General features: G+C 53.2%; 1 protein-coding gene across 1 annotated transcript in view; it reads left to right on the forward strand.

Moving 5' to 3' along the window:
• The window catches only part of SSR1 (signal sequence receptor subunit 1), a 40,487-nt gene extending 37,419 nt beyond the window's left edge, over nucleotides 1-3,068 (forward strand). Inside the window, exon 9 of the mRNA XM_060614865.2 lies at nucleotides 1,896-3,068. Coding sequence (XP_060470848.1) covers nucleotides 1,896-1,920 — 25 coding nt within the window. The 3' untranslated portion in view covers nucleotides 1,921-3,068. The remainder of the gene's footprint in view (nucleotides 1-1,895) is intronic.
• Nucleotides 3,069-19,485: the final 16,417 nt, after the last annotated feature.

Consider the following 19,485-nt stretch of genomic DNA (forward strand, 5'->3'; position numbering starts at 1 on the left):
TACCTCTTACCAGTCTCTGCTCAGCTCACTTCCTGCATTTGACAAGTACAGCTGGCCCACGGGGGCGTGGCGCTGGCTGTCACTTGTCATTGCTGGGGTAGCTCAGACCCCACGTCCCACTGCCAGCCCGGTCCCCTTCAAACCCACCACCACCCACACACTGCCCTGTGCTCATCACAGATTGGCCTCCCGATCCTGTTGCTCTCCCCTGCTTAAAACCTTGCGGCGTCTCCCCACAGCCTGCATGACGAAGACCAAATCCTCCACTGTTTCCCCCAGACCTCGGAGCCACTGTCTCCCTAGTCCCCACGTTGAAACCGTTCCCTCGCTGAGCTGCCTGTCCTCTGCGCACAGCACCCTGTTGCCACCGTCCAGCCCTCTCCCTAGATGGAGGACCCTGACACTCTGCCCCTACCTGCTGGCCGAGCACCTCGCTTGCGGGTAACCTTTCATTCTGATACAGTTTCAAACTTCCAGAAAAGTTGCAACATAGCCCAAATTCCCTCTACTCAACCCTCATGCTGATCATTACTCGTTAACATTTTGCCACATATACACATACACGTACACGCTGACCTATTTGAGGGTGAATTGTAGACATGATGCCCCTTTGCCCCTGAACACACCCGTGTTTATGTCCAAAAGACAAATGCACTCTCTTATATAACCAAATTACAGTGGTTGGAGTCCGGGAGTTTAACACTGATGCGAGGTTTTCTAATCCACAGGCTGTGGTCGGGTTTCACTAATTGTCTCAGTGATGGTCATCACGGCTGCATTTTTTTTCTGGTCCAGGAGCCAGTCCGGGATCACCTGTTACATTTAGTTGTCAGGTCTCCTTAGTTTCTTTTAACCTGAAACACTCCCTCAGTGTCTCAGGACTCAAAAAAGCATGTTTAAGGAGTCAGGCAGGTTCCTTTGCAGAATGTCCCCCAGCTAGAGCTCATGTGCTATTTCCTTGCCCTCAGATTCATATTATGCCTTTCTGGCAGGAACAGCACAGAAGTGATGAGGAGCCCCGCTCAGTGCCGTGAGCCAAGAGGCACCTGCTTCTGCTGTTTTGTCGTTACTGTTGTTGATACTGATGACCTGGGAGACGTGGGGGTCTCATTTAGTTTGTTCAACCTCGGTTTTCACGTCACCTCTTCAAAAGGAAGCTTTCTTAGCCTCCCGCACCCCTCTTCCAGGCACCCACAGGTCTGGGGGCGCTGTTCCTATATCGCCATTCTCAGCGACTCGATCTAATCCTGGTGGTTGTGTTCCTGTGTCCCCCACTCTGCTGCAAGCTCTGTGAGAGCAGGGACCACATCTTGTTCGCCAGGGCAGCCCCCGCTCCCAATTCAGGGCCTGGCACGTAATAGGTGCTTCATACATAATGCTGAGTGAATGAAAGAGTGCGTGAGACTATCCTTGAGCGGGTTCAGTCACAAAGCAAACCCCCACCCAGCTCTCTCCGGATCAGGCTTTGTGGCTTTTTCTGCTTTACTCGTGGAGCATGGCTAAATTTTTTTTTATTTCTTTTTATGCCGGGTTCTCGCTGAAAGCATGAAAGTCTTGACTAAAGCCCAATAAAGAGGCACTGTGTTTATCCTTCCCTTGGGGAATCACAGGATGGACCGATTTTAGAAACTTCGAATCCCAGTTTAAGATTTTCCCATTTGCTTCTTCTTGGCGTGTGGGAGGGTCAGGGTGGGGGAGATTCTCTGGGTCTTTTCTCATGTGAAATATTTGGACCCGAAAGAGCAGCACAAAGCATCTTTGGTGGGCAGGGGGGCCCACAGCCCAGTGGCCTCTGTCCAGCCACACCAGCCACACACCGCACCCCGGGTCGGGAAGTGATTCAAGGGCTGTCCCGAAGCCTCTCAGGAGGTCACTCTCTCCCTTTGTTGTTTCAGACGCAGGAGGAGGGAGACGCACTGATGTTGTCATCAGACCTCTCCCGAAGCTTCTGCCATCTCATGGTCTCCAGGGGCTGGGGCTACGGCTCCCCACAAGCCTGCTGCAAGGAAACCCCACCCCCCGGACGTGCGGTTCCTGGAGACCGGCCATCCTCTCTGCACCATTTTGCTATTTGTGAAACCTAGGACAGCACCAGCCCCCTCAGCTGGACCCTCCCCTGGCTCCCGCGGAAAAGCCACCGCTGGGAATGGCTGTGCGACCAGGGCTTTGTGGCTTTTGAATAACGGCTGTCGTGCGTTGTTTCTGGGTGGACGTGTCCTAGCCCATCAGGCCTCCCCTGCCAGCAGGTAGGATGGGGATGTGGGGACCCGCCAACAGCGAGGACCGAGTGAACTGTATGCCCCAAGCAGTAGATTCATTCCGTTCAGCTTGCTCTTACCCCATTACGTAGATGGTGGCAAAGGTCAGGAGACAGGCGGCTCTGGGTGAAGGGACTTGGTTGCAACACACACCTTAGCAGCTTCCAGGTTCATCTTAGGGACATGTTCCGAGATGAGCTGGGCCAAGAGGGGCCTCAGAAGGAGTTGGGCAACCGTGGCACTCGCAGGGCCTCGGGAGCAGGAAGAGCTGAATAATGCTCCCCGTGATGGCAAGTGAGCAGGCCTTTTCCATGAGTGGGGTCCTTCCTCCGTCTCTGAGGCCTGGCTTCTGTGTGCTGGTGCTCATAATAGGCTCCCCAGGGCCCTTTCATTATGCTGACATGAATTAAGTTGAATTGCATTGAGTTGAATTGGACTGAAATAAATTGAATTGAAAGGCGTACAAACAAGTATGAATCTCTCGCTGAGTGCCAGGCCCCAGGGAATCACCAGAATCGTAATACAGTCCCGTCCACGCCCACTGGGCCTTATAAGGACACTACCTCAGACTTGCAGCGGGAACACGTTTGGGGGGCGGGGGAGGAGGAGAAGGGGCAGGGAGGGCGGTGGGGGAGGCTTCGAGAGGAGACGTTCTTTGAGCTGAGCCTTCAAGTGCAGAGTGGGGACTCTGGAGAGGAGGGAAAGGCAAGAAGGACATTACAGACCGGGCAGATAGCAGGAACAAAGCAACTTGTGTGTGAGGAACAGGGGGAGGTGGCGATGAAGCCAGTGACCATGATCCAGCCGAGAGATGACACAGAGTCACACAGAGAAAGTGCGGCTCAGATGTGGCCGGGGATTCTCGTGCATCCCAACCACCTAGAACATTCCGCACACCTAAAGTGGAGTTCCCAGGGGGCTGGCCCAGGAAACTGCATTTTTTAAATCACCTCTACAAGTGAATTCAGAGTTGGAGACTGGCCATCAGGGGGTGGAGGGGAGCCTCTGCCAGGTGATCAGGTCCTGTGTCAAGTGAGTGATCGGCACATTTCGTGCAAGTCAGAACCCCCGGAGTGCCCGTTAGCACACAGAACTGCTGGCCTCAGCCTCAGATCCTGAGTCAGCAGGTCTGGAGTGGGGGCCTGGGTATTCTCCTCGTGGATATGCTGCCAGGGGGTGATAGGGATGCCACTAGACAGCCAATCTGAGGAAACACCCCTCTGGGAACCCAGCCGGACTGAAGGAAGCCCATGGACCCTTCTGCGGCTCTCAGGACTCAAGACAGTCATATTGGGACCACTCACATTTGCCCATCCTCGGTTTCCAGCCGTCTGTGCCACAAGTGTGGTGCTTGGGCATGTGACATACCCAGTACTCACTGATCCCAGGGTGGGTGAGCCTGGGCCGAGCAGCCCAGCAGACCCAGCTGGGGCATCCTGGGGTCTGGTGCTCAAGGCCATGCCGTCCCCCAGGCTGGCCCTGCAGAGGCGCACGGCATTCCTAGGGATCCATGGGATACCTAGTTTCCTACAACCGGAAGTGGTTCAATTTCTCCAAGGTCACAGGTGAAATCCCCAGGTGTCCCTTGGAAGGGCTGTCAAGAGCAACTAGGGAAGAGCAACGTCCCATTATAGATGCCAAATGCCTTATTCAAGGCCACACAGCTCAGGTTACCAGGGTGGGAGAGAGGACAAGGGAAACCCTCTTCTCCTTATTACCTCGCCGTCCCCCACAGGGCTTCTGCCACCTAAATGCGCATGCAGGCCGTCAGCATACATTTTACAGCTGAGGCACCCAGAGTTGAAAACCTTATTTAAATGAACAAATGTTGGGGTGCTTGGGTGGCTCAGTCGGTTAAGCGTCCAACTTCAGCTCAGGTCGTGGTCTCGCGGATTGTGAGTTTGAGCCCCGCATCAGGCCCTGCGCTGACAGCTCAGAGCCTGGAGCCTGTGTCTCCCTCTATCTCCACCCCTCCCCTGCTCACACTCTGTCTCTCCCTCTCTCTCAAAAATAAACATCAAAAAAAACTTTTTAATGAACAAATGTTCCCACCTACCTCAAAGAGAAGTCAAGTCACAGACGTCTAGTCCTAGGCCAGGGGAATCTCTTGCTTTTCCAAACAAAAGCAAAAACGAAACAGCACTTTCTTATTTGTCTGAATTCTACAAAGATGTTTAATGAGATGTGGGGGGGAAGGCGAGCGTCATGAATGCAGACCTAGCTTGGCATGGCAGGTGTCCAGCAGGGACACGTCTGTGCGACCCATGACTCACGGGGCACTGTCTCTGGAACCTGGTCCTGTGTTCACCTCTGGTGAATAGCAAGATAACTATGGTCATAGTAATGCTAGGACTAGTCCCTACCATCTCTCCAGAACTTACCATGTGCCTGACCCTCTTGCTACGTGCCTGGCAAGCAGGAGCTCCTGGACGCCATTTTGTTCCTTCTCCTTCAACCCTATAATCACTCACGTGTGCGTGGTGTCAGGTACACGCAGAAGATCGACCCAGGGCACCATATGGGTCTGCCCATAAGCTGGGAGGCCTAAATGACGGAAATGTGGTTCCTCACAGTCCTGGGGGCTGGAAGTCCAAGATCAAGTGCTATCTCCTGAGGCTTCTGTCCTTGGCTTGCAGATGTCCATCTTCTCCCTGGGTCCTCACGTGGCCTTTCCTCCATGCACATGTATTCTTGGTGTCCACATGTCCAAATGCCCTCTTCTTATAAGGCCACCAATCAGATTGGATGAGGACCCACCCTAATGGCCTCATTTTGCTTCAGTTACCTCTTCCAAGGTCCCCTCTTCAAATACAGTCACAGTCTGAGTACTAGGGATTGAGTTTGGGAGGGGGTACACTTGGGTGTGTGAATTCAGCTCATAACAGGCAGTATTTCCTTTGCCATAATCTTGAATATATAGGTGTTTAAGGGCTTTGAAAAATTAAGAAGTACTACCTCTCAAGCTTACACTGCCCTTCCTTACCTCACAACCCAGTTTATTTTACCTTCAGGTATATGTGTAATATTCGCAGCCTCCAAACTCTTGAAAACGTGTGAAGCCCCTTCCATTCTTAGAATTTTGAGCAGCTTCTTGGTAAGCCTGTCTCTAGTATCATTAAAAACCGAATTCTGGGCCCAGAGTCTCTCGGCTGTCCCCACCACGATGGTGTTATAGAATGTGGAGGATCTTGTCTAACAACCCCGGGACATAAGAGACCCATGACTCTCGTTGGCAAATGTTCCTTGCACAGCCGCTGGGCCTCAGGGATCTGTTGCCTCCCATGCACAGTCCAGGCGTGGGAAGAAGGGCTCACACCAGCTCATGGAGAGGTGAAGGGGTGTTCAGCAGAGCCTGTGACCCTTCCTAGGGCTTGGGGGGGCATCACCAAAAACACCAACAGAGGAACTGAACCATCAGAAATGACCCCGCTCCCCAACACAGGGTCCCTGCTCCCTCTTAGAAAATGAAAAACCTAGGGGCGCCTAGGTGGCTTAGTCGGTTGAGCATCCAACTCCTGATTTCAGCTTGGGTCCTGATCACGGTCATGAGATGGAGCCCTGCGTTGGGCCCTGCACTGAGCATGGAGCCTCTCTTTCTCTCTCTTTCCACTCCCCTCTGCCCCTTCCCTTGCTCATGCTCTCTCTCTCTCTCTTTCAAATAAAATTCAAAAATACCTTATCAGAGAATGAAAAAGTCCAGGACTCCCGTGTGGCTCAGTTGGTTAGACTCTTGATTTCGGCTCAGGTCATGATCTCATCATTCACGAGTTTGAGCCCCACATCAGGCTCTGTGCTGACAATGCAGAGCCTGCTTGGGATTCACTCTCCCTCTCTCTCTTTGCCCCTCCCCTGCTGCGCTCTCTATCTCGCTCAAAATAAATAAACATTTAAAAAATGTAAATGAAAAACCCTAAAGTGAATAGGTAATAGAGAATTTTCTGCAACATGTAGAAGCACTTAGGTCAATTTATGGGGACTATGAATCCTTTTCTCCAGAATCAGAAGTGAAAGTAAGGCTTTTCTTTTCCCATCTCTTCGTTGTCCCCCTATAATCCCTGATACAGAAGACTGAGGTTCTATCACCATGAAGGCCTTAAGTACTCACAGAGGCCTGGGCAGTATCATTTTAGGGGGCTTGTACTTATTGGAAGTTCTGTATGCACCTTACATTCTGGGAAACAGGCATTTCATACCCATTGTTGAGATAAGACATGAAGGTTCAGAGGACCCAAATCAAGTGCAGGTACGAGGCTTGGATTTGAACCTAGGGCTGTTTGGCTCCCAATCCCATAAGCTTTGCGCTGTGTCTCCCTGCAGGATGCCGGGAGATGGGTAGGTCCCAGCCTTCTGCACAGTGGAAAGCTTCAGGGAGCTTAAGATTCTCAGTGTTTCCCCGACCCCAGAGACTGATTAAACTGGCCTGGGGTGGGCGCCCGGTCACCCAGGATGTAAACAGTCCCCAGGGCATTCTAAAGAGCAGCCAAGGCAGAGAACAACTGCCTTCCAAGGAAAGCACTTGGGAAGGCCAAAGCTACAAAATGTGCAGTCGAGAGGTGAGTGGGAAGTCATTAACTGAAAACTTGCATGTCAACTTGGCTTGGGCTAAAGTCCTGCCACTCACTGGTCTGCGTTAGAGGTGAGGCCACACCTCACGTCCCCACCCACCACCCAGACCACACAGCCCAAGACTGCGAATCAGGGCTTTGTTTCCGCTATGAAAACAGACATGGACTAGCTAAAATGTGCAGGGTGCATTTTGGAGGGGGCACAAAAAAGAATAATCGCCCCTGCCCTGCTCTTTCATGCTGAGGAGATACAGGTCAGCTTAAAAAAGCGAAAAAAAGGGGGCGTGGGTGGAGGGAGAAGGACAAATATATTCCATTATGTGATGAAAACCAAGTGAATGATCTTCGCAGAAGAGCTGAGTAGTCTGGGAGGGCCTCCAGGAGGGGGTGAGACTGAGGAGCAGAACTGTCAGGGGATGCAGTGGTTTGAGGGAGTGCTGGAGCAGGAGACCGCGGGTGGGTTGGCCAGGTTTGGGAAGTAACATTTCGGCGTCCTTTTCCAAGCCCACACAGGGCCGTTGGAGGTGTTGGGTCAGAAAGTCACTTGAGGAAGATTCACTGGCTGTGTACCAGCTTCACTTTGTCCTGGTGTCCCCTCCTCAGGGTCCTCCACAGCCACGCGCTGGGCCTCAGTGACAGGTGGGGCCTGGGAAGGAGAAGACAGGTGTTGCCTTGAAGGAACAGGTGGTTCTAAGCCCCCGTCTGAATCCCACTCTCCCCCATAAAGGCTGCAGTGTGAAGCTGGTTAACCTTTTCCCAGCCAGCACGCTGTGAAGAGTGTAGTGGTTTCTCTGCCCCGGGGCTAACCTGGTACTTGAACCCTCCCTCCTTTTTCTATCTGAGGGCAGGACTTGGGGGGGTGGGGGTGGTGGGCACACCAGCTCTCACGACTGGCACTGAGGGGGCCAGAGCTGGCCGGCCTCTGCTTCCTAAGGCCTGTCTTTGGTGCCTTCCTCACAGGGCAGCTCCAGCCTGACACCTTCAGCTCTGCTGCCCTCCCCTCCCTTCCTCTCCCTGCGGGGTAGACCCTCCCCAGGCAGCTGGCTTTCTCAGGCTGACTCTCCCTTCTCCGGGAACATCCAAATACCCAGGACCTAGCCCTGTTCTGGGGCTGATCCAGGGTCAACCCCTGACCCCACCAGGCCGATCAGATAAGCTTGCCTGGGAATTCAAGAGGTGGCAGGGAGGGACCCAGTGTCCCCAGGGGAGCCCTGCAGGTGGAAAGACCTGGACCCCGTGGACTTAAGTCAGCCTGCTGTTCTGCTTTTGAAAGAGACTAAGCTGCTCCCCCTCGCCCTTCCCTCCAGCCCTCCTGTTCTGCCAGCACATCTCTCCCTTTGGGGTCACCTGCCTCCTGGCCTTGCCTGTCCCCCAGACTCAGCCCTTAGTCCCTCCCCACCCTCCCAGCCCTGGGTGAATGCAGTCAGTGGCTTTGGTCACCAGCCTGAGGGCCCCCATTCCTGGACACTCTAAGATCGATAGAGGGCTGTGAGACCTGTCTCTAACGGAGCCATGTTTTGTGTCACAAAGCGAAGCAGCATGCTCAGTGTTCACTGGAGTCCCTGTCACTCAGTCCCCCCAAGGCCGCACTGTCCCCGGCTCCCACGCCACCCCTGCCCTCCACCTGGCTCTTTGAGACGGTCTCTGGCTTCGTGGAAACAAGGATGCCTTCCAAGGGGATTTCTCAACTTTCCCCTCTCCCTGGTGGGGTTGCAGATCTGCGTTTTCCTCTCCCCCTAGGTCCCCATCTGTTCTTCAGAGCTTGGTCACCCGCCCTTTGTCCCTCCTCCTCCTGGGCTTTGGTCAACCACCAGGGAATTTCTTGCCTTATCAGTGAACGCTACCCATCCCCCCACTCCCCACAAACACGTAACTTTTTTCCTTTATCCTTAAGTCTTCCCAGGACCCAGAAATCCCCTCTGGTGACAGTTTTATCTCACCCCTTCGCCTCTTTGCAAAGGCTCTGTCTTCACACCTTCATCTCCACTGTGTGTCGTTCCTTCCCTGGGGCTTCCACCCCCTACCCCCCTCCTGCAGCGTGGCCCCATCCTCCTCTTCCAGGACTGGGCATGTTCCCCCTCCCTCCCTTTTTTTTAGACAGTGATGTTCTCACCCCTGCTTCTCTGAGCTCCTCTGGTGTCCTCTGTCTTTCTGGGTCTCTCTCCCTCTCTTTCTTCCCTTCCTTAGCTGTACCCTCAGCCCAGACACCCTGACTTGGATCCCCCTCAAGCTCTCTGCCTCCCCCTGGTGGCAGCCCCGAGTTCTCCTCTGGGGAACTTTCTGTCTCCAGGCAGTTTAGGGGTATCTGACCTGGGAGGGCTCCAAGAATGTGATGTGACCCACCATGAGCCTGCAGCTCTGACCAGGCAACAAGAAGAAATCCTGGGGCCCTGGGGCATCTGGGTGGCTCAGTCGGTTAAGCACGCAACTACAGCTCAGGACATGATCTCACAGCTCATGGGTTCGAGCCCCACATCGGGCTCTGTCCTGACAGCTCAGAGCCTGGAGCCTGCTTTTGGGTTTGGTGTCTCCCTCTCTCTCTGCCCCTCCCCCACTTGTTCTCTCTCTCTCTCTCTCTCTCTCTCTCTCTCTCTCTCTCTCAAAAATAAGTGAACATTAAAAAAAGAAGAAGAAGAAATCCTGATTTCACTAGCCAGAACTAGCAGCTGGGGTTGCTAAACTGTTGAATACAAGGGTGAGCTGCTACCTTGGGGGGGGTGGGGGGGTCGGGGCAGGGTGGACCCTCCGCGACCACAAAATCTATAGGAAGAAAGCAGAACGGGGAGAAGAGGCAGGTGAATCTAACCACCTCCCTTGAGAACCTGGATCTGGCCATGCCCACAGGTTGCTTGGGGACTTCTCACCCAGTCCCAGTCTTGCATAAGTTGGCCTGGTTGGGTTTTTGTCACTTGCTGTCATGGCAGGCACCTCACGCTGTCCACGACCCACCAGACCGGCTTCTCCTCATCTAGTTTCTCCGGCTTCATTCACAGCGCCGTCTCCTCTGTGTGCCAATGATGACTCCAACATGCTGACCCCTGCCCTGTCGGGTCTCCCTCATGCATGATGCCAGGTGTCATCGCTGCATTGTTTCAGGAATTTCCTCACCGGCTCCTTGTCTCTGCTCAACCTTATTCTCTGCAGCTTGGATGTTTCTAGAACACGGCCCTGATACACCAGCTGGTACACCCACTGGCCTTCAATGACCCGCTGTGACCAGAAGCTGGGCCCATTATGCAAACTCTGCTAATTCCCTCATTCATCACACATGCAGTCTTCACTGTCCTCTCAGTAGGGTGGGGAGTGTCCCCATCTACCCAGTGGCTGTTAGCCCATCCCCCTCTGGCAAGCCCCTCACCCCTTCATTCACTTCTCCCTGCCCTGTCCCCAGGCCTCCCTGGCTGGCTCACCGCCACCACACCCTGCCTGCTGAAACCCTCCCAAGTGCCATTCTCCAGGGTCAGCAGCCAGAAGTGTCCCCCCTGCCTGAGCACCCACAGTGCCCTGTGCTCCTCAACCATGTGGCCACACCAGTCTCTGACAAGAGTTACCTGCCTACCTCTTTCCCTCCTAGACTTCTGGAGAGCGGGGTCTGTCTCCCTTGCTTGGGATCTCCTACCAGTACCTGCACCTCCTCAGTGCTCACAGATACTGGCTGAGTGAGGGAATGGCCACAGCTGACCACAAGGCCTCCTGGGCCCCAGCCCCCTCCCTGCCCTCCGGCCAGGACTCCTTCCAGGTAATTCCCTGGTGCTCCTGGGCCTCTTTCAGAGATGATCGCAAAACTCACCTCCAAGAAGCCAGTCCGCAAACACTTATCTTGCTCTTTTCTTTTCCCCCAATTAAATAAAAAACTCCTAAAAAAAAAAAAAAAAAAAAAAAAAAAAGGCAAGACAACGCAGAGGAGGAAGGAGGGAGGGATGACTAGGTAGACCCCTGAGGATTTCTCAGGCAATGAAACGACCCTGTATGATACTCTCACGGTGGATACATGTCATGATACATTTGCCCAAACCCTCAGAACAGACAACCTGTCGTGAGTTCTGGGGTGAAAGACGACGGACTCTGGGTGACGATGACCTGTTTTCTGTTGTAACAAATGCCAGGCCTGGTGGGTTGCTGATGGTGGGGGAGGCTGGGGCTGTGGGGGCACAGGGTATACGGGAAATCCCTGCACCTTCCTCTGTGCTGCTGCGAACCCAACACTGCACTAAAAAAATAGTCATGGGGCTCCTGGGGGGCTCAGTCGGTTAAGTGTCAGACTTTAGCTCAGGTCATGATCTTGCGGTTCGTGAGTTCGAGCCCCGTGTCGGACTCTGTGCTGACAGCTCAGAGCTTGGAGCCCGCTTCAGATTCTGTGTCTCCCTCTCTCTCTGCCCCTACCCCGCTCGTGCTCTGTCTCCCTGTCTCTGTCTCTCTCTCTGTCTCAAAAATAAATAAACATAAAAAAAAAGTCTTAAAAAAAGACAGTGCATAACAGGAAAAATTGACATGGTGTTATTCAGTTTCAATAAAAAATTACTAGGTGTTTTCCTCCTGGTGTATTTACTCCCACATCCTCCATTCACCCCTGCCCACACCTCCCTGGCATTTGCTCTCACTGTTCCTTTCACGCTGACAGGGCCCCTCCCTGACTCACTCACTGGTGATGCCTCCCCTTCTCCCTTCACTCAGCTCACAGACCAGCCCCTGCTGGTCTGCAGCACCCAAACTCAGGACAGTCAGCACTTACCTCAGGTGAAGGAGAGCTGGGTTGCCGCCCCAGAGCCAGTGGACTGAGAAAGAAAGGCAGCTGAGAATGATGTGGAAGGTTCTGGAAGGATGTGGGCAAGGCAAAGTTCGGGCAGTTCTGCCGGCTCATGTGGCCCCTTTTGGGTCCCAGAGCTGGGTACACACTGCACAAGTCAGAGTTCTGTGCTTTCACCAAGAGCTGGGGGCAGGTCTTGGCAAGGCGCACCCACCATTAGTGCTGGCTTGACTGAGCCTCACTGGTTCTGATCATGAAACTCGATACCACTCTCAGGACAGCAGCAAATACAACTGGGCTTGAGGTTAGTGGGGGGACACCAGCCCCTAGGAAATCAGCGGCCAGGCCTGAGACACTGAGGGAGTCCTGGGACCCAGGGAAACACACAGGGCTGGATTCTGGACCTCTAAGACTGAATGGAGCAGTGTCACCTCACCAGCCGTGCCACTAGGCGGCGCTTAGGAACTTAGGAAGGTGAGCTCTGGGCTGAGGGAGGGGCCACTTCCTGGGAGTGGGCCCAGTGCAGTCAGTCGCAAGCACAGGGCTCAGGGTTCAGTGCTCTGAGGGTGCCATCTTGAAAGTCTTGATGATTTCATCCTTGAACTGGGATTTGGGAGTGAAGTCTGATGGGGTTTGGGGGCTTGGAGCCTTGCCTCGTGTGTTGTCCTGCTTTTCTCCACCTCCCTGCTTCCTGGGATGGGGTCTTGGCTGCCTACCTCCCCCCTTTCCTAGAGATTACAGCCCCTTGGGTCCAGGTGGGGGCCTGGGGGTGGATGCAGGGAAAGTTGGGGTGTTGGTGTGCAAGCTCCACATGCTGGGTTGTAGGTGAGGTCTCAGGTGCTTGTGGGCACCTCCCCACAAGGATCCCCCATGCCTGACAGAGTGTGACCTTAAATAGCAAATAAGAAACACCATGGAGGGGCGCCTGGGTGGCTCCGTCAGTTAAGCATCTGACTCCTGCTCAGGTCATGATCTCTCGGTTCGTGAGGTTGAGCCCCGCATCAGGCTCTGTGCTGACAGCTCAGAGCCTGGAGCCTGCTTCAGATTCTGGGTCTCTCTCTCTCTCTCTCTCTGCCCCTCCCCGTGTCCATACTGTCTCTTTCTCTCTCAAAAATACATAAACATTAAAAAAAAAAAAGAATCACCATGCCACGGAGAGAGGCAGGGGGCAGGGGTGAGGAGGAAAAACGTTTTTTTCTGCTTTTTGAACAAGGGTTCTACATTTTCATTTTGCCCTGCATCCTACAAATAATGCAGCCAGCCTGGGCTGGAGGACAAGAAGGTATCAGAAGGCAGGGCGGCCCAAAGTTCCAGGCAGGCGACCCCAAGGTTGAGCCCAGCCATACTTCTTAGAAGTTCCTTTCCTGGGGGTTGGGGTGTGGCCCCAGGGTAGGGCAGAGTCCTTGTACCAATGCTGGCAGGTGAGTAGCTATACAGGCTAGAAAAGAGGCCCCGGAGGGGTGCTTCAAGGAAGGTTCTGGTGCATTTCCTAGATTTTAGAGAATACATATTTGCAAACAGTTTGCCTTAATGTTAGCCTGAGGCGCAACCAGAGGTGCACCTGAGGAAAAGGAGTCTGGGACAGTCTTTAATTTCTGGAGCCCTGATTTTCCAACTTTCCTAGACTGCAGATTCCTCTGGGAATTCGCTAAAAATGCATATGGCTGAGGCCCACCTCCTGAGATCCTGAAGCAGTAGGTCTGACATTGAATTTTTAACAAGCAATCCAGAAAATTCTCTTTAGTGGCTGGGCCATGTGGGTGGGGGACCCACACTGAGTTGCTTGGGCACGAGGGAGAAGAAACCATCTGGCAGGATCTGCCCTGGCAGGCACCTTGTGGGGCCGAGACCAGCCGTCCCTGCAGGGCCCGGCCCAAACAGCCCCACCTTGACTCCTACATCTTGATGGTTGTTTTGCAGCGAAGAGGTGGAACACTTGGGGATTCACCGAGTGACTGTGGGGATATATGGATGGTGCCCAAATCACATCTGCTTCCATGTTTCACAGGAGTACGTGCTCCCAGTTTCTTCTTTTGTTTTAAAGATTTTTTTAAAGTGTTTATTTATTTTTGAGAGAGAGAAATAGAGGTCGAGCGAGGGACAGGCAGAGAGAAAGGGAGACACAGAATCCAGGATCTGAGCTGCCAGCACAGAGTCCAAAGCAGGGTTCGAACTCACGATCATGACCTGAGCCGAAGTTGGATGCTTAACCAACTGAGCCACCCAGGCACCCCCAGTAACTACCCTTTCAATAAACAACACACACTATCACAGGCACCCCACGACACCCATGATCTTAGGATTTTTCTGGTGGTCAGTTTCATCCTAACAAGGCCACAAATTAGCTGGCTGGCCTGGGCAAACCATTTCAACCCTGGTCTCTGCTCTGAGATGATAAGGATTTTTTTTTTTTTTTTCCTTCCCGGCTCACTGGACGTGGGTGAAGACAAGTAACAAAAACCACAGGAAAACACTCTGCACTGTGCACGCTGCTGTGTAAACACGTCCCAGATGAGGAAAGAAAAAAAGTTGGGCCCCACTAAAACAGCGATATTCAATGAATAAAAGTAGTTACATTTTCTAAACTGAACGGGTATGGGTATCACCGTGATTTAAGACCCCCATCAGAGAGCTTCCTGGGTGCATGGACGAAGGCAGGGCTGGAGAACAGCTGTGCCCCACGCTGGCTACCTTGGCCCGAAGCATTAATTCCTGTCTTGACCACCAGGCTGGGCTCCAGGCGGCAAGCAGCAAGGGCCAGACACGTCACGGCCACATTTGGCTGTGGCTTCCTTCCCCTAAAAGTAAAACGGGAAAGGAGAGCCCGCTGGTTTCTTATTTAGGACACTGACACTGGCAGCCTAGAATCTGAGGGGACCGTTCTGTTGTTGCTAAAGAGCAACCTTCAATTTTAAGTTTAAAATAAACCCAGCCGTCCTTCTCAGTCCGCGGCTGCCTGGGGAGCTGGTGTTGGAAAAGGAGGGGCCCAGGCCGCTTGGGGCGAAGACAGGGAACCGGGAGCTGGCTGGCCATGGCACGTTGGAGCGTCCTTCTTCCTTCTAGTCCCCTTCTAGGAGCCTTTGGAATCCATGAGTAGGACCAAAGTGCAGAAATGCCACAGGAAGTTTTTGGGTGGCTTGTGTGTTTAGGCGTTTGTGTTATCTCGTGGCTGAAGCCTGGACTGATGGAGTTGCTGTCAGAAGGGTCCAGAATCCACAAACACTCACACTTTAGTGCGCGCCCAGTCCCCTGGGGCTCTTGCTACCTTGCAAGTGCTGACTCCCAGGATTTGGGGCCTGAGGGGGGCTCACTGTAGCAAGGTAGCAAGGCCAAGACCTCATCCTGGGGTCAAGGTCTGCACCCTGCCCCCACCAGGCCCTCCTGTAGACAGACCCCAGGCTTCGCTGCAAAGGCGGAGGCCATGAGGCAGCTCTTCCTAAGATGCTGCCTGGTGTGAAGCAGGAGTTTAAGGTGCTTCCCTCCCAGCAACCCCAGCGTGTGGCATCTGCTGCTCACCAAGGCCCAACGGAGTCCTGGGCCACTGTGACCATGAGGCCTGTGGTGGGGAGTGGCCAGGTGACTGCAGACACAGAGGAGACCCACCTCTCTCTGGGCCCCTCCTCCGTTGCAGGGAGCAGTTTGACCAGTTGGGCGAGGTCTGTTTCCCCAGCTCTGGGCAGCAGAGCAGAGTGACCCCAGGGACAGGTGGCAGGCCCCCAGGACTGTCTCTTGAGCCCTTCATCTTCCTTCAGTCAAACTGGAGAAGGCTAGGTGGGTCGAGACAGAGAGAGAGAGAGAGAGAGAGAGAGAGACATGTACTCAGGGGCTGTGGGCTGACTTGGGACCTGGGGGAAAGAGTGTGCAGAGTTGCTCAGGGATCAGGCCTTCCCTCTGGAGAGCTCCTTCCCTGCTAGTCTGGCTCCCCTCCCTTCATGGGAGTCAGCAGGGGCTCAGGCAAGGCCTAGACCTCTGGGGCCTTGCAGCTTGGTCATCCCCCACAATCCCCTTGGCAGGCTGTTCCCCCCAACATCTAGGGAAGGAAGGTGTCCTGTGCAAGTTCTGCCCACTCGCCTCCCCTGGAGCCAATGCAGCATTTGTATGAGGAGCAGCGGTGAGGGGAGCCTTTCCCTCTATGCTTACTTGGTAGCAGGTGTTTTGTTCCAAGCACCTGACATGTAGCAAATCTAGTCTGCCCGGCAGTCCCACAACGAAGTAAGTATTCTTTTTAAATGTTTATTTATTTTGAGGGAGAGAGAAAGAGCAAAGGAGGGGCAGAGAGAGACGGAGAGAGAGAATCCCAAGCAGGCTCCACACTGTCAGTGCAGAGCCTGACGTGGGGCTCAAACTCAGCAACGGTGAGATCATGACCTGGGCTGAAACCAAGAGTCTGGAAGCTTAACTGACTGGGCCACCCAGGCACCCCCAGGTAACTATTCTTATCCCATTCTTATGGATGGGGAAACTGAGGCAGAAGGTCATTTACTAGGCATAAGAGACAGAACTGGGATTTGCACACCAGCCAGCTTGCCAGAGACCTGGCTCGTGGCCGTTTCTCTGCCCTGCCTCTCTGACACAGGGGCAGAGAACTAGCTGTGTCTTCAGGTAGGAGGACATAACTTTTGGGACCCCTCCCCCTGGGGCTGGCTCACCTCCACCTGCCCCCTGGGTAAATTCCATGCAGGGAGGCATGTCCCTCATCCAAGCGATCAGAATGTGAGGGTTCTGGCGTGGCCATTTGGATTAGTGTCCACTCAGCTCATCAAAGCTGGTTTTGCTCAGGCAGAGCCATGGGGCTGCAGTCAGAACTTAAAATCCTAAGGCTCCTCTTCCCCATCTGGGAACTGTCCCATCCCAGACAAAGTGTCAGGGGCCCCAGCCTTTCAGTACTGGGTCCTGTGCTCCTGCCCTGCAGAGGAGAGGCTGGCCAGGCACTGACAGCGGACCTGGGTCAGGATGAGCAGCAGGTGTCAGGGTGGGAGGGGGCATGCCCAGAGATCATGCTGGCAAGGAGGGTGCTGTTTCTCTGGGACCCACCACAGAAGGACTTGTGTGTTGGAAGGACAGGGTTGGAAGCAGCCACTTCCTAGAAATGGGGCACTTATGTGGGGTGTAAAGGATCAAGGATTTTTTTTTTTCCATTGGCCACCTATCCTCTACCAAGGTGAATTTTTCAGGATTGAAGCCTCCTCTTTTTTTATTTTTTATTAAAAAAAATTTTTTTTAACGTTTATTTATTTTTGAGACAGAGCATGAACGAGGGAGGGTCAGAAAGAGGGAGACACAGAATCTGAAACAGGCTCCAGGCTCTGAGCTGTCAGCACAGAGTCCGACGCGGGGCTCGAACTCACAGTCTGTGAGATCATGACCTGAGCCGAAGTCGGCCACTTAACCGACTGAGCCACCCAGGTGCCCCTCTTTTTTTATTTTTTAATAATTTTTTTTAATCTAGTTCCAGTATAGTTAGCATAGAGTATAAGATTCTGGTGTACAATTTAGTGATTCAACACTTCCATACATCACCCAGAGCTCATCACAATAAGTACTCTCCTCAATCCCTGTCACCTGTCTCTCCCATCCCCCACCCACCTCCCCTCTGGTAACCATCAGCTTGTTCTCCAGAGTCAAGAGTCTGTTTCTTGGTTTGCCTCTCTCTCTTCTTCTTCTTCTTCTTTTTTTTTTTTTTTTTAATTTTTAATGTTTAGTTTTGAGAGAGAGAGAGAGAGAGGGCATGAGCAGGGGAGGGGGCAGAGAGAGAGGAGACAGAGAATCCGAAGCAGGCTCCAGGCTCTGAGCTGTCAGCACAGAGACTGATGCGGGGCTCAAACTCACAACCTGTGAGATCATGACCTGAGCCGAAGTCAGATGCTTAACCAACTGAGCCACCCAGGTGCTTCTGGGCGGTTTTTGTTCGACTGCTTTTGCTTCGCATTATACTCTCTAGCTCCATCCACGTCATTGCAAATGTCAAGATTTCATTCTTTTTTTATGGCCAAATAATATTCCATTGTATATATGTATATTACCACATCTTCTCTATCCATTATCTATCAATGGACACCAGCGAAACCCCCTCTTTTAAAAGTGAATTCTGGGGCACCTGGGTGGCTCAGTTGGTTAAGCGCCGGGCTCTTGATTACAGTTCAGGTCATGATCTCACAGTTTGTGAGTTGGAGCCCCGAGCTGGAGCCCCACATTGGGCTCTGAGTTGACAGTGTGGAGGGTACTTGGCATTCTCTCCCTCTCTCTCTCTCTCTGCCTCTCCCCCACTCACGCTCTTTCTCTCTTGCAAAATACATAAAAACAATAAAAAAAGCTTAAAAAAATAAAGTAAAAGTGAATTCTGAACATCTGGATGTCACAGCTGAGCCTGTGTGCTCTGGCTGGTGTCTCAAAGCTTTGACTTCTCTGTAGCTAATGGATCTGATGGCTCATCCAGTCCTGTCGGCTCCCCTTGAAAATATACCGTGAGGGGCGCCTGGGTGGCACAGTCGGTTAAGCGTCCGACTTCAGCCAGGTCACGATCTCGCGGTCTGTGAGTTCGAGCCCCGTGTCAGGCTCTGGACTGATGGCTCGGAGCCTGGAGCCTGTTTCCGATTCTGTGTCTCCCTCTCTCTCTGCCCCTCCCCCGTTCATGCTCTGTCTCTCTCTGTCCCAAAAATAAATAAAAAACGTTGAAAAAAAAAAAAATTAAAAAAAAAAAAAAAAAAAAAGAAAATATACCGTGAACCCAACCTCTTCTCAGTGTCTCACCTCATCACTCCATTCCAAGCTGCTGCCTGTTCTGGCCTGTGTCACTGTGACTACCTTTTGACGGCCTCCCTGTACCCACCGCCCCATCCTCCCACGGTCCACAGGCAGCCAGCAAGCCCCTCTGCCCTTGTCGCCTGTTGCCCCTGCCCCCCTGCTCATCCTACTCCAGTCTCGAGGCTTCTGCAGACCTGGCAGGCTCCCCCAAGGCCTTTCTCTCCAGGGCCCTGCCCCAGACATCTGCATGGGTGACTTTCTTGCTGCTTACTGTCCTGAGACCTCTCCAGTCGTCCTGTCCAGCCCTTCTGGCCCCCAGGCCCCCATTGCCTCCTTTCCCCTCTGGACCTGCATTCCTCTGCATCTTCCTCCCTAGAGTTTATTGTCTACCACTGTTAAAACCCAAGTTCCACAAGGAAAGGGATCTGTTTTGTTCCTGCCTTATTCTCCATGCTTAGTGCTGTGCCTGTCTTTTCTGTCATGCTCCCCAGGGGCGGCTCACTTGCTCTTCACACTGACCAGTGCGGTCCAAATCCCCAGTCAGGGAAATGACTCCATCCACCCTGGGGGGATGGGGTAGGGGGCTGTAAATGCGTCGATGGCCAGCAGCACCCACCCCCCACAACTGGAGAGGCTTGTCCAGTCATTACATTAGAATCATTCCCGTTATTTGATTATCTTATTTTAATATAAGTTCAAGACCTCTTGCTGGCATTGCAGCCAGTCTCCTGGGGGCTGGTGAGAGAGGGGTGTATGTGTGGGGTCTCCCAACAGAGGGCCCTGGAAGTCTTACAGACCAGAGAGAGCACTGCACCTCTTGTCTCACTGTGACCCGGCACTTAGCCCTGTACCACGGTGAATGCATTTTAAGCACTGTCTACAGACAGCTTGCCCTGAACCCAGCTTCCCCGAGTTACTTTTTGAGTCCTGGCTTAGAAGATTCGGGACTTTGCACATTTGCTACTTTACAAGGACAGACCTCCCCACCCCCGGCCCCCCTACTTGGGTTCCCCTGCACCCTTATAACGGGCAGGAGGAAAAGGCAAAGCGGACATCACGGGAGGTGCTGTCCAGAAAACACAATTCCCCTTTCGCTGTTGCTAAACCAGTACAGACGCGTCACCTCCCAGGCCGAGGGTGAAATCACTGCAAAGGCCCCTGCACGTCCTGA

This window comes from Panthera onca, chromosome B2 (assembly GCF_046562875.1).
Source record: "Panthera onca isolate mPanOnc1 chromosome B2, mPanOnc1 haplotype 2, whole genome shotgun sequence".
NCBI classification, from domain to species: domain Eukaryota; kingdom Metazoa; phylum Chordata; class Mammalia; order Carnivora; family Felidae; genus Panthera; species Panthera onca.